Below are 13,091 nucleotides of genomic sequence, written 5' to 3'. Positions count from 1 at the left end.
TACTATACCAAATTACAACAGCTAAGGATTTGGCCCATTCTTCTTACCATTTATAAATAAATTTATCCATTGGCCTATTACAGTATAATAATCTTAAATGTCCCCAAAATAAATCCTATTTGCTACCAATAATTTCATACCACCCCCCGGAAATGCTACTTTCCGCTGCGTGCAAGCTAAAAGTCATCACCTCATTATGAAAGTACCTCTCCAGGAGACTGGTGCTGTGTGATGTTTAGATGGACAATTCTAGCATGCTAAGGGAAACATCCTGCTCAATCTATGCCATTAATGTGTGACATCCCAGGAAGGCCCTCAATTAAAAATATACCCAGGCGCTCACTTGACCTGCATACTGAAATTCAGTCAACTATCATTAACATCTGAAAGGCCAGTGGGACACAGTATCCTTGTGCAACTTGATTTATTTCAGTGAACTTCCCTAGGTTAGTTAGACCTAATAAAATGCATGTTTACAAAGAACAAAAGGAAGAAGTGTTAAGCATGTCCTCCATGGAAATCGGATATGTGCTTGGAAGTTAACCATCATTGTCTTCTCAGCTATTAGTCTGTGGTTTCCCTCAAGGTGCCAGGACAAACTCTGCACAAACAGATAAGCACAATGTCTGCCTTGCCAAGCTTATAATCCGATATTAGAAGGGGCAGTGTCAGAGATAAGATGAGGGAACAGAGGGCATAAAAAAAATATCAAAGTAAGTTTTTGTGGGAACTGAATGCACTGTTGGATAATGCCCATTTAAATAATGGATATCCACTAGTCCCAACAGACAATCCAATGCTGGCTGACTGACTGACTTGTTGCCATCGAAGCAGAACTGTGGCTTGAGAAAGAGTCTGAAAAGAGATGGTGTAGACCAATCAATTCAGTTAAGGAGTTGCCTGCAAAGGGGGGTGGGCACAGAAGGCGGCACAGGGAAGAGTGAGAGACTCTTGAATGGATGAACAAGGCTGGCATCCTTTGCAGAGGAAGTGGCAACTATTACACCGTATAAGCCAACAGGGTAGAGGGACAGTGTTATGAAGGACCTTGGAGGGGAAAGGGTGCTTGAGCATGATGAAAGCCAGGGAAAGGAAACAAAAGGAGTAATGTAGGCAAGGCAATAAATCACCGTATGATGAATGGCTAGGAAGGTTGAGAGATGCCATGATTTAGACCAGTGGGAGCTGACCCTTTTTGGCAGGTGTGCCACAAACTGGCCCCACCTTCTCCAAACGTCACTCTGATTTCCCTCCCCTGCCCAATTAGCTGCTCTGCTCTGGGATCCCTGCTCTATCAGTCACTGGGCTGCCTGCCCCCTCCCTGGTCTGCAGTGCACCACACGCCGAAGCTACCCCTGGCCACTTGGGCTACAGGTTGACCATCCCCGATTTAGACAAGAGGAGATTACAATAGCCAAGATACAGAATAAGGACTTGGACCAGAACTTTAACATCATGGACAGAAAACAAAGTCATAACTTGTATTACAGAGGAAAAAAAGAGAATGGTTTGGCTACAGACTGGACACTGAAGTAAGGAAACGAGTCTCCTTGTTATGGATTCAAAAAGCAGAAAAAAACAGTAGTGCTCCTTAGCCCTCCTGCAGTCATAGTACAGGATTAGGGGTGGGTATAATATAGAGGCTGGTTTCTGGAACAACATGCATCTCAAATGTCACAAGGTCATCCAAGGACAGTTTGTTTTCCGTATCAAAAAGTCAGAGACGTTGAAGTGGTTCTATCAAGACCTAGCTTTTATTACTTGGATTTTTACCCTCTAATTACAAAGCAGGTCACTGTGCTATAACACATCTGACTTGTGCAATTTGCGTGCAGGTGAGAAGTATATTTCCAGTTTGAAAACAGTTTTATGCATTTTCGGAGCAACCGAGTTGGTAACTCCCCAGATCTACATGCTATTCCCTGCCCTCCTCCAAATGAATGCAATGCCAGTGAAGCACATCAGGTTTACTGAGCTGGATACTCAAGCTCTTCATTTGTAGGGTGACCATATAGTCCAGATTGGCAGGGACAGTCCTGGAGGCTGGTCCTGGCTGGCTGGGGAAGGGAGGCAGAGTGGCAGGAGCTGTGAAATAGGAAGCCCCAGCAGACAGCTAAATTTCCCATTGACACGAATTGTTACTTCACAGGTGATTGCTAACACCTGTGAAGTAAAGAATAATGGATTATTAACACGCCACCATTTCCTCCCTGCAGCCTGCAGAGGGGGGCAGTGTCCCAGATTTCACACTGTCCCATGTGGTCACCTTATCCATTTAAAGAACCAGTATAAAAAGGCATTAAAAGGCCAAGGTGCCCCCTTCTCTGATGCCAAGCGTGACTGTCTGGGAGGCAGATGCGTCTCTCAGAAGCTGGCATGGGCACAAAGTACAAATGAGGGGATGAGGGGGAGATGAATCTGTGCACATCTTGTGGAAAACAGTGCAGATAAGGAAAGACGAGGCACAAACGACCTTTTTTGGGGGGAATGAGAGTAACCCCAGGGAGCCAACCTTTAACAAAAACCAAGGTAAGAACCCAAACGACCCTCTGAATGCCTGGCATTTGTACACTTGCTTGCACCGCAACATTAGGTACTTTTAAAAGTGCCCAGCACTGCAGTGCATGCAGTTGTCTAAGTGGCAAAATGCACATTAGGGCAGAGAAAGTGGCAGCAACGCGCTTCTGAACTAAAACACATTGAAGGTGTTTTAGTTCAAAAGTGCACCACTGCCATTTTGTGTGTTGACATGCATTTTGCCACTTGTACAACTGAACACGGTCCAGCAGTGAGTGTCAGGTTGCGTGGGCAGCAGACTCAATTAATCAAGTCTGCTCCGACCTACCGGATCTCTGGCACATCACGGGTCAAAAACGTATGTGTATAAATGCCCAGGATATTCCAACTACAACAGAACAAGTCATCCAGCAGAGGGAGCGTGTCAGCCAGCCATCCCTCCAGAAGCATGCTGTGACCAAGGAGGCTGGCACAGCAAAGAGTAAAACAACAAAGCAAAGCCACAATCTTTTTTACTGCCAATAAAAAGAGGCAGAAATCTGAGCTTTCCAAATGATAGTGGGAAAGCTGGTAAAAATGCCTAACCGCATTCAACCCTCATGCAGGAATGAAAAAGTAAAATTAGCAGCCTCCCAACACCAGCCCGCACTCCACATCTGGGCCTAGAATTAGTCAAGCTGATTTCACATTTTACTACTAGCCAAGAAAATTAGCGGCCTGTTCTTGCAAGCACAACATAAACCAAACTGTTCAGCCAAAAATTACACAGGGACAGCTGGACAAAACCTGAAACTAGCTATCATTATTGCTATTGGGTAAATACAGAGGGAGTCCAGAAGGGTCAGAAAAGCAGGTCTGTATATAATGGAGCTATGGAAACTTACTGTCAAGTGTTGGCTGTGTTCGAACACCACTGTGCCCATTCTGCGAACAAAGGAAAAACGAATTAGTCAACCCCCTTGTGGAGGTGATATTAGATACTCGACGTTCAAGCATTTAGCAAGCTTTGTCATTAAGTCTCCCATTTCCTTGCCATTTGAAATGAATGTAAACAAGTCACTAGTGTTCCTTGAACTTCACTATCCAAGAAAGGGGTCTTAGGTGGGAAGTCTGCAGGGATGCACATACAGAACTGCTCAAACTATGTCCATGTGAAGGAGGCCAAGGGGTAAAATATACATGATACAAACCTCAGGCTCCTGGGAATGATGATGGGGGAAAAAAAAAAAAAGGCCGTAGAAGTTAGCAACACAAGAGAAACTTGCCTCCCTAACAGGCCATACTACTGCAGCTATCCAAATCATGCAGATCAATGGGAAGACTAAAACACTGCACTGAAAGATAAGGCTGGAGAAGAAAGTAGTTGATTGGATCATTCTGGAGTACAAAATTGGGCGTTTGCATTTAATCCTCATGACCAGAGAGGAGCTGGTTCAGAAGACATGTGTGGCTGGGCCGCTAACAGAGGTCAGAGAATAATTAAGCTTGAAATCCTTCCTAGAAGGCACACCAAGCTATATAAAGGCAGTGTTACTCTTCTTTAAGAAAGGCTTTGTGATCTTTAATATGTAAATGTGGAAATTCTACTTAGTCTTTTATTCTTCTATTTCATCAAACCTTTACACCGTGGTACTGCCCAAAAGCCAAAGCCAATATGATCTCCACTGCGTGCACAATGTACAAACGTAATACATGGAGGTTTTTACCCTTAAGTTGCACTGACAAGGTACTGCACTCACTGTGTAATGTGAATTTATTTATATATTTTTTAAAAACATGACTCGCGTTTCAGGATGAGTGTTTCACAACCCACAGTCAGAATGGTAGCTAGCACAATTTGATATATCAAAATATGTACCCCAGACTAACAGCTAGACCCTGTTCAAGATCCCTACTCACCGTGGCTGCGACAGGGGTTGTTTCCGATGGAGCCATGGAACTTTGGTATGCTATCCTGCTATGCACAGCTGTCTGGTCATAGGAGGAAGTTGTTACTGGGCTAGTGCTCTGAGATGAGCAGGTCAGACTGGAAGAGGTGATGGCAGAGGTTGTATAGGTGGACTCCTGTACTGTACTGGATATTGGCAAAGAGGTATTCAAAGGATCACTAAAAAAAAAAAAGTAAAAATCATTTAACATTTTGGTAAATGCCACCTGAAACACCTTCCCCAAAATACCAGCTGCCACACAGTAATCTAGAACTGAATACACAGTTGCTCAGCCAGAAGTTGCTTACACTAGATAACCCGAACGAGACGGCGAATCTATCATTTTGCCTAGGTCCACATTAATCAGTTTCCATTTCCAAGCCAGCATCTGCACTGAGCAACAGGGGGCATTTCTCCCACCCAAAACCAGAGTTGAGGCATCAGCACTTAACTACATTTTGTCATCCCATATTTCATTCTACCTCCTCATAAAGGGACTATCAATTATCATTATATTCCTGCTTTCTGAATCAGCCTGGGTCTAGAGAGGCCATTTCCATGGTGAGAAGACTGTTAACCTGAGCCCCCTGAAAACTGCAAAAGCATTCTAGCCCAATAAACAAACAGAAAAGACAGTCTGAAAGTAGCTTTCTGTTTTCCAAAATTAAAAGCATGACAAAAGCATTGCAAGATTTTGGGTGGAAACAGTCTCTACATATTGGTATCAGAGACCAACTCAGTTGGACCACAGGTCAGACCAAGAGCTTTAAGCAATACATTTAAATACAGTGCTGCAAACATGACAATTTAGAAACAGATTAAAATTTGTTTCTCTGAAAAGAATTCTGATCTTTTAACACTTTACTCTCTCCAGCACCACTGCAGACCTATAGGACTGGTGTGGATTCCACAGGAAGGCTGCTAGGTTAAAAACCTCTTTTTGAAAGCTAAATTTCCTTGCCTGCAATACAAACTTTAAAGACAGTTCACACTGAAATACTAGTAGGTGGCTTATTTTTCATGATGTTGGATACTGAAACTAGACATTTCTCCAGTTTTGTTTATAATCTCTTTCTAATGCATGCCTCTTGGGCTTCAGTGCATCAGCAGAATGCTTCAGTGTTTGGTCTGCAAAAATTACAAGGGCAATTTTAAAAAGAAAAAAAAAACCTGTCTGGGATTTTTAAAAACATTTAAAATCAGCAGAAGTTTTGTAAATGTTTATTTTTGCTATCAAACTCTGGATAAACTTTAAAAGGACAGTTTACATTGAAACAAAACCACGGAAGAACATTCACAGAGGCAAATATACAAGGCTGGTATGTTTGTATTAACTCTATTATTGGTTACTTTAATAAAAATAAGTACTTCTGCCTCCTTCAGAGCCCAGCTTCCTTTTTGATCCTCCAGTGACGTTGGACTTATATGTAGGAATGTATACTGCCATTCTAAGCTGGATTGAGAATGAGCGCACGCTGCCTGTGAAGAGCTAAACCCTCAAACAATTTGAGAAATTAGCATTTTAAGTTTATCAGCTTAAAGCAACAGTAGAAGAGGAGCTCCTGAAAGGAACCTTTATGTTCATTTTATCACTGCTCTAAACCATTTCTGGAAAGAAGACCCTAACTCACATCTAGACCTTCCCATTTTAGCTACCAATCTCTTTCATGCCATTGCACTGTGCTTCCTAAGACAGCTACATGTAGCGTCCATTGACAGAAGACACCTTTAGCCTCGCATGCCTTTTCTGTTACAAGATCGGCCTTGCAGAGAAGGCACAAGGACGCACGCACGAGCAAAATGCATACATACTTTACAGGTTTGGAGTACAAGCTACCGGTGGGCGCCTGGCTGGTATTTTCATTGCTTGGAGCCGATCCAAATTCTGGGAGTGCAGGCTCTGACCCAAACTCCAGGGCTCCAAACTGAACATTTAACCCTGTCACATCAGCTGATCCAGGCATTTCCACTGCAGAGGCAGGAATCTGGAAAAACAATACACAACTGCTACATCTTCATGGAAGAAGTCAGTCACCAGAACCACTTCTTTCTCCAAAACTAGCAATGCACTGAAAACAAAGGATTTAACTTGATTACAAGCGCAGGCCTTGCCTTACTTTCACCTACCTAAGAAGTCCTCCAGCTCAGCTCTTGTTTTGTTGGTCCTATATTTCTTTTTGAGGCCTGAAAGATCAGGCCATAGAGTCTTGTGTCTACTAAAAGGTTATTGTGTTCTCAGAATTCACTTCACCATGCCCAAAATTAGTCCAGAAAACTCAGAAGTGGTTGGATTTCCTCATAGAGCAATCCGATATGTGCTTGGAAAAATACAACATCACTGTCTTCTGGACTATAAGCTACACAGTTCTCAGTTCTCATGAGCAAAAACACATGACAACTATTATAAAATCATCTTGTCCCAAACACCTATGTATCCCAAAACAGATTTCCTATGCAGTGGCCCGTTGTGTTACCCACCTTAGAAGCTGGGGGTATCCTCCGTTTCGGTGGTTTGATCTGTTTCTGCTGCGTCTGAGGGGCTGACACTGCCTGGTTATCCACAGACATGCTGGGGAGCTGCAGAATTTTGCTAACAGCGGTAGAGCTGTCTACTGGCGATGGCTCTCGGAGCTTTACCTGGGAGGAAAAGGACTCCAACCCAGGAGGAGGAACTGGGACTGATTGCGTCTGCTGTTGCTGTCGCTGGCTCAGCTGGCTCAGAACTGGGGACGGTTCAGGCTGGGATTTAAAGTCTAGCCAACATTTTGGGGGGAAAAAACAACACATCAAAAATTAAAACATCAAACCCCACAGACTAGGCTTTGGGGCTTTTTCTCTATAGTTAAAGAATCAGTTTTATTCCCACCTTTCAAGGCGACTGTTTTACACCACATATAGACTCTGCCATACAACACTGCATTAGTTTGCATGAGCTTCAGAGCCTGAGCGTTACCTTTGCAATCATAAAGGCTGGCAACTTCATTTTGTTCTTCAAATAAAAACAGATTCTAAGGTAGCATTTTTCTGAAGTAGAGGATTATTCAGCTATCTATGTGGCCATGCAGCTATATTATACAGAATACCTTACACTACTGGAAAACTTTTGTATTATTCTAGTCAGACTTTACACAGCTCTGCAGCATAAGAAGCTTGCTGCAAATGACACAAAAATATGTAAAAGTGAAATTCTAAGCAAAAAACAACTCAAGTTTTTCTTGGCAATTCTTGTCTGAGAAATTACCACAATCTAGAGATAATATAAATTCGGCTTTCTGGCTTCCTGATTCTTAGAAGGGGAAATTGCCAAATGCATAAATAGGAGCCTGGCAGCCATGTCCAGCTGAAAGCCAGTAGAAGCTGGGTGCCTACCTGCCCTTCATAAATCTCCCCTCAAAATTTCAGTGGATAGAAGAGACTTGCAAGCAATGGCTCAAATGTCTAATCCACAATGCAGCAGACCTACAGAACGCTGCTGGTCACACTGTGCCCGTTTCTCCTTTCAGCTGCCAAAGTGCATTAGAAGGCAGCTGAAAATACATTCAGATACTTTCCTAATGTTATTTTACATGAATAATTGTAGTTCCTACCACACTGGCTGCTTGCACATTGACAAGATGATAACCAGTCAGAGCACCACTGGAAGTGACCACATACAGGCAGGCCTTTATTATTTTCTTTACTAATCCTACTCAACTGGGCAATTGTGAATGAAAGGGATTGTGAACTACCTCCATCTAGACAGAAGGGTTAGGTATCCATGAGGACATATTTCTCATACTGAGATGCGCATTACACAAGAGAACTGGAGACCCCATCATAAGAAAATATCATTAACATAGTCGGGACTAAATATGATGTTGCATGTATGTAAGCTCCTCAAGAGGCAGAAGTACAGACAAAATGACAAAAAACATTTTTCTTAGGAATATAAAATAACTTTACATTAACAGTCCATTAACAAATAGATTTTAAAAAGTTACTGATTAATAGTTTTTAACAAATGGCTGGTCAATCATTACAGATGAGAGCAACAGGCTTCTTATAACTTTCTTCAACACCTTCCAAGGGTGTACACTTAAACAGCTACAAAAACACAGCTTACATAACCACTATTTATCATCTTTTATAAATAGAACCTTAGCATAAAGGTGAATAATACATTTGGTCACACATTTAAGAAGCTAATTTCAAAAGAGCGAAGTCATTTCTCAATATTTAAAAAACTCTTACATGCATTTCATACTGGAGTCAAAGGTTCGCAGACAGAAAAACCAACAAAGCAACCAATCAACCCATGTGCAAACACTTACCAAACTGACTGAGGACAGAAGATTGGGTAATAGGGGGCTTTAGATCCCAGGATGATGAGGTGGTAGTGGTGGTGGTGGTGGTAGTAGAGCTGCTGCTGTTTTGCTGAGAGGTGAACTGACCCAAACCTGGAGATTTCAATTGGTCCAAGATCTGAGATCCAGTGGAGTTTGCCAATTTAGATGATGCAAGTTCTCCAAATGCAGAACAGAGAACTGAAGACTAGGGGAGGAACATACACACACATAACAACATTACCACTACTACAGCACCTGCTGATCCTTCCAAATCATGAACTGTGTGAGAGATCACCCTTTGATGCATGTGCCTAGGCAGGAATATGGAGGAATGGAGTCTACCCAAACCTTCCATCCTCATTTAGGCCATTGAGACTGAATCCAAAAGCCAGACCGAGTCCAGGCATTTGGTGTCTCCATTGCTGTAGTTTTATAAGCACCCAGAAATTGAACCCAGGGCTCCTGTGTGGCAGAGAAGGATTATACCACTGAAACACAGGGGCTACTACTACCACAACAAAAAACAGGTATTTTAGGAACATAGCTCCAAGATAAATGCTTGCTAGCAGCTGACTCGTGACAATTTATATTTTAGCCCAAGGCATTAAATAGGGAAAAACAAAACTTAACACTAGCAGCAGACCCAATGCTACTGTCTCACTGTTATAGCTCCATCCTCTATTAATGGAAACAGGTTAAAGGTACCAAGCTAAAAATGATGATACACACATACTTTAATTTATACAGTTTCTTAGCATATCATAAAGGTAAAATTTACCAGGGACAGTATTTACTTTTTGTTTGAAAACATATTCAAGTATCTAATTTCTGAACCTAACAAAGAGCAGTTTCATTAGCCCAGAAAAGGCAGAAATAGCTGGATTTCCACAGAACAGTCAGAGATATGCTTGAAAAATACAACATCATTGTTTCCAGGCTGGAAATTCTACGGTTCAAAAACAAGGTGTCTCATTTTAATCAACATGCAGCAAACATAGTTGCTGTACTCCCAGGAATCAATACAAAGCCATTCACTTAGCCTGACAAGTAACAGGCTAGCACACCAAAAAAGGTACTTGTGTCATCTGATATAGAGTGGATGAAGGGACATTTAGTTCATGTCCCTTTGTCTTCTCACACTTCAAAACCAATTGCAATTCTGCCAATACCAAAATACCCAAGGAATCATAGCTGGAGAAGTTCGTTACTTTACTGTTTAAGATTTACTGTCTTCAAAAAAGCCCAGCAGCAATAATGATTGACTCTTACCAGACTCAGAGCTGTATAGGAGTTTACAGCACTGGAACTTGCAGTTCCTGATGCCATCTGGGTGTTATGTTGGGAATTCGTGAAGACTAAGGCTTGGCCAAAAGTCTGCTGTTGGGGAGACTCAAAGGAGTTGCCTTCTGTTTCTTGGCCAGAAGTCACAGGCTTCTGAAGCAATGTTACCAGATCGATGCTACAAAGGGGAAAAAAGGAGTTAAGATGGTATAAATTACTGAAGCGACTGAAAAATGAGAAAACAAATCACACAGTTGGGATCTGTGAGAGCCACTGTGCTAGTAACCTTTGTGAATCCTGTCTCTGCCATACACCAGTTCTTAAAGAGATGGCATGCAGGCCCCTGTTTATACAGAAAGTCCTGTTAGCTGCCTGCTTTTACCGCTTCAAAATTTAAAGAAAACACCTATTTCTGTTCTGCCCTTCAGCATTTCAAAACAGAAATAGTACAGGCTGAGTATCGTTTCTCTGAGCACGTCTAAACCAACTATCACTATAGTAGCCAAGCACCTTTTGGTGTCTGTGACAAGCTAGTGGAGTCCCTACATGACTTGAGTAATTGAAGTAAGTGGTAAGAGCTGTCATTTCCTTACTTGAGTGGATCCTGTCACTCACTGCTTCGCATTTCTGCAACAACATCCTCAAGCTTTTTACAGAACACTAATGAGTAACGGTTTCATCCTGGTTAAGATGGGTATACTAGCCCCATTTTATACAGGGAAAAAGTAAAAAACGTAGCAACAAAGTCACTAGGACTGTGGTCACGTAGGGATTCTATAGCAAAAGCAGGAATGCAACCCAGGCACTGAAACTGCTTCAGGGTAAAATTGCCAATGAGGACATGGAACATCTCTGGGACAGACAGACAAGGGGTTACACCTATGGGGAGAAGGAAACAAAAACAAAGAAAGGAGTGGACAGACAACATAGCCCCTAAACCAGGGTTATGCTCTTTACTCCAATGGAGGATTACTGTTTAAAGAATGACGGTAAAAATCTACCAGTTTAAGTTATATCAGTTGGTGTCCATCCTGGGACAGCCATTTGCTAAAGGTACACAGATTATGACTCACTTCCCCCACTGCTGAGCAGCAAGGTGCAACAACATGCTTACTGCATGAGCTCTTCTAGAATAGTCACGTGACCATCCAATCCCAATTCCAGGCTCCTGTAATCTACATGAGTGTAAAAAACTTAAAATTACACCAAAGTATGTGTTTGCCTGTGTACACCCTTAGTATAGGATCTTGTGTGCTATAGCACAGTTGACAGAGCCTAATACAGAAGCAAATGTACTAAAACATTCTGATTAAAGTTTATCCAAAACACACTGGACTGGTTTTGGCTGGAGCAGTGCTGAAGGTAGTAAAACTGAATATTTTATTGTGGTAGGGCAGTGGCTCTCAACCTTGTTAGACTCAAGGCACACACTGGAAAATATGAGTTATTGGCTTTCACTCATTTCTTGAATATGGAAAAAAATAGAGAAATTCTTCTATTGCAAAGAACTCAGGAAGACCACAGACAGGTTGATGTTTTTGACACCAAGGATTCCTATGTGAAATCTTTAGGTTGTGATTCATGAGTAGGCATTTGCACACTTAATATTGTGCAGTACCCCACAGCACATTTAGAAAGGATCTCAAGGCAACCTGGTTAAGAATCACTGTAGTAAGGTTATATGAGTACATTTTAAAAGACAACGATCACATGTGGGTACAAGCTACCAAGAGTGCTTCCAGCAACAAAGAGCAGAACTGAATTTAGGGTACTTGAGCATGACTTGAGGGCCACTTCAGTTTGTGGAGCTGTTCGCATGAGAACAGTGAACTATACATGTGCTTTCAAGCAGTAGAAGTAGAAAAGTAAGAACTGTAAAACCCTTACTGGATCACAAGAGTTAACATAGAACTGCTATTCTGTTTTACCCAGCATATGTTTTAAAAAATGGCAGAAGCAGGTGTTCCCCTCACTTTGTGGGGGGTGGGATTATGTCTATAACCAACTCTTTCAAAACAGTGAAATAAAGACCATTTGAGAGACTTTACCTCTGCCCAGGAGTGACATGGTTTTCAGCTGGAACAGAAGAAGCAGTGAAAACCTTGGTTTCAGAAAGCTAAGAAGGAGAAAAGAAAAGTGGAATTTAGACAGATCTACATTTTTACATGCAGCAAGAATCATAATAAAGGATCTAACTGTTGTTACACATTTAAGCATCAGTAATGTTAAATCAACAGCACAGTAACATACTGCATATATTTAAAAGTGCTAAAAAACAGATAAGCTTCAGTTAGGTCTCATCTACAATTCTGTACCAAATAAACTACTCTCTTTACTCGATTTTAAGGCTATCTTACCCCCCCATAGAATCAAGTATAAGGCAGTGGGGGGAACGGGGACAGGGGCAAGGCAGGTGGCAGCTGTGGCTACCTGGGGGCAAGGTCATAGCCACAACTGCTGCCTGCCTCTCCTCCCCTGCCACCTCTGCACCCTGCTTGCCCCCCTCCCACCCCTGCATGCAGCCTCCGCTTCCCTGCCAAGCTTGCTCCCCACCCCCTTACCCTTGCTCAGCCAGGGGAGGGAGAAACGGAGGAAGAAGGGGAAGCAGGGGGGCAAGCTGCTTGACCTCCCCATCCTACCAGTTCCCCATTGTCTGGCCCTCCTACCATGCTGGGGAGGGGATGAATTAAAGATGACCCCCAATAATTAGATTCTATACACGAACAATTTATAAAATTTGTTATAATGTTCCATGTATAGAATCTAATCATTGGGGAGGGAGTCATTTTTAATTCAGGACTGTCTTAGATTTGAGTAAATCTGGTAAATTGCTGTAAGGCCTAAGGTACACACAGAATTTTATTCCAACATTTTTTTTATTGAAATATTTATACCATTAGAGACCAAAATGTAAATACAGCTAAACTGATACAAAGCCGTATATATGCATACTTTAGTTTATTCCTACAAATACCATAAGCAAAGGGGGGGGGGGGGGGGGTAAATGCGGAAAAGGAATGACCGAGTGAAGGGGGTTTTG

The 13,091-nt window shown here is 42.2% G+C and overlaps 1 protein-coding gene across 10 annotated transcripts in view; it reads right to left on the bottom strand.

Moving 5' to 3' along the window:
• The window catches only part of UBAP2 (ubiquitin associated protein 2), a 149,467-nt gene that overhangs the window by 44,789 nt on the left and 91,587 nt on the right, over positions 1-13,091 (bottom strand). For all 10 annotated transcript variants that reach the window (XM_019518081.1, XM_019518078.1, XM_019518080.1 and 7 more), the window contains 7 exons: positions 12,100-12,167; positions 10,040-10,229; positions 8,756-8,975; positions 6,924-7,198; positions 6,258-6,430; positions 4,417-4,624; positions 3,402-3,441 (listed from right to left, as the gene is read on the bottom strand). In XM_019518081.1, the coding sequence (XP_019373626.1) occupies positions 3,402-3,441; positions 4,417-4,624; positions 6,258-6,430; positions 6,924-7,198; positions 8,756-8,975; positions 10,040-10,229; positions 12,100-12,167 (1,174 nt within the window). The remainder of the gene's footprint in view (positions 1-3,401; positions 3,442-4,416; positions 4,625-6,257; positions 6,431-6,923; positions 7,199-8,755; positions 8,976-10,039; positions 10,230-12,099; positions 12,168-13,091) is intronic.

This window comes from Gavialis gangeticus, unplaced genomic scaffold (genome assembly GCF_001723915.1).
Source record: "Gavialis gangeticus isolate Ggan-Ray unplaced genomic scaffold, GavGan_comp1, whole genome shotgun sequence".
Lineage (NCBI taxonomy): Eukaryota > Metazoa > Chordata > Crocodylia > Gavialidae > Gavialis > Gavialis gangeticus.
Note: the sequence above shows the minus strand (reverse complement) of the source record. Positions and strands in the feature narration are given on the sequence as shown.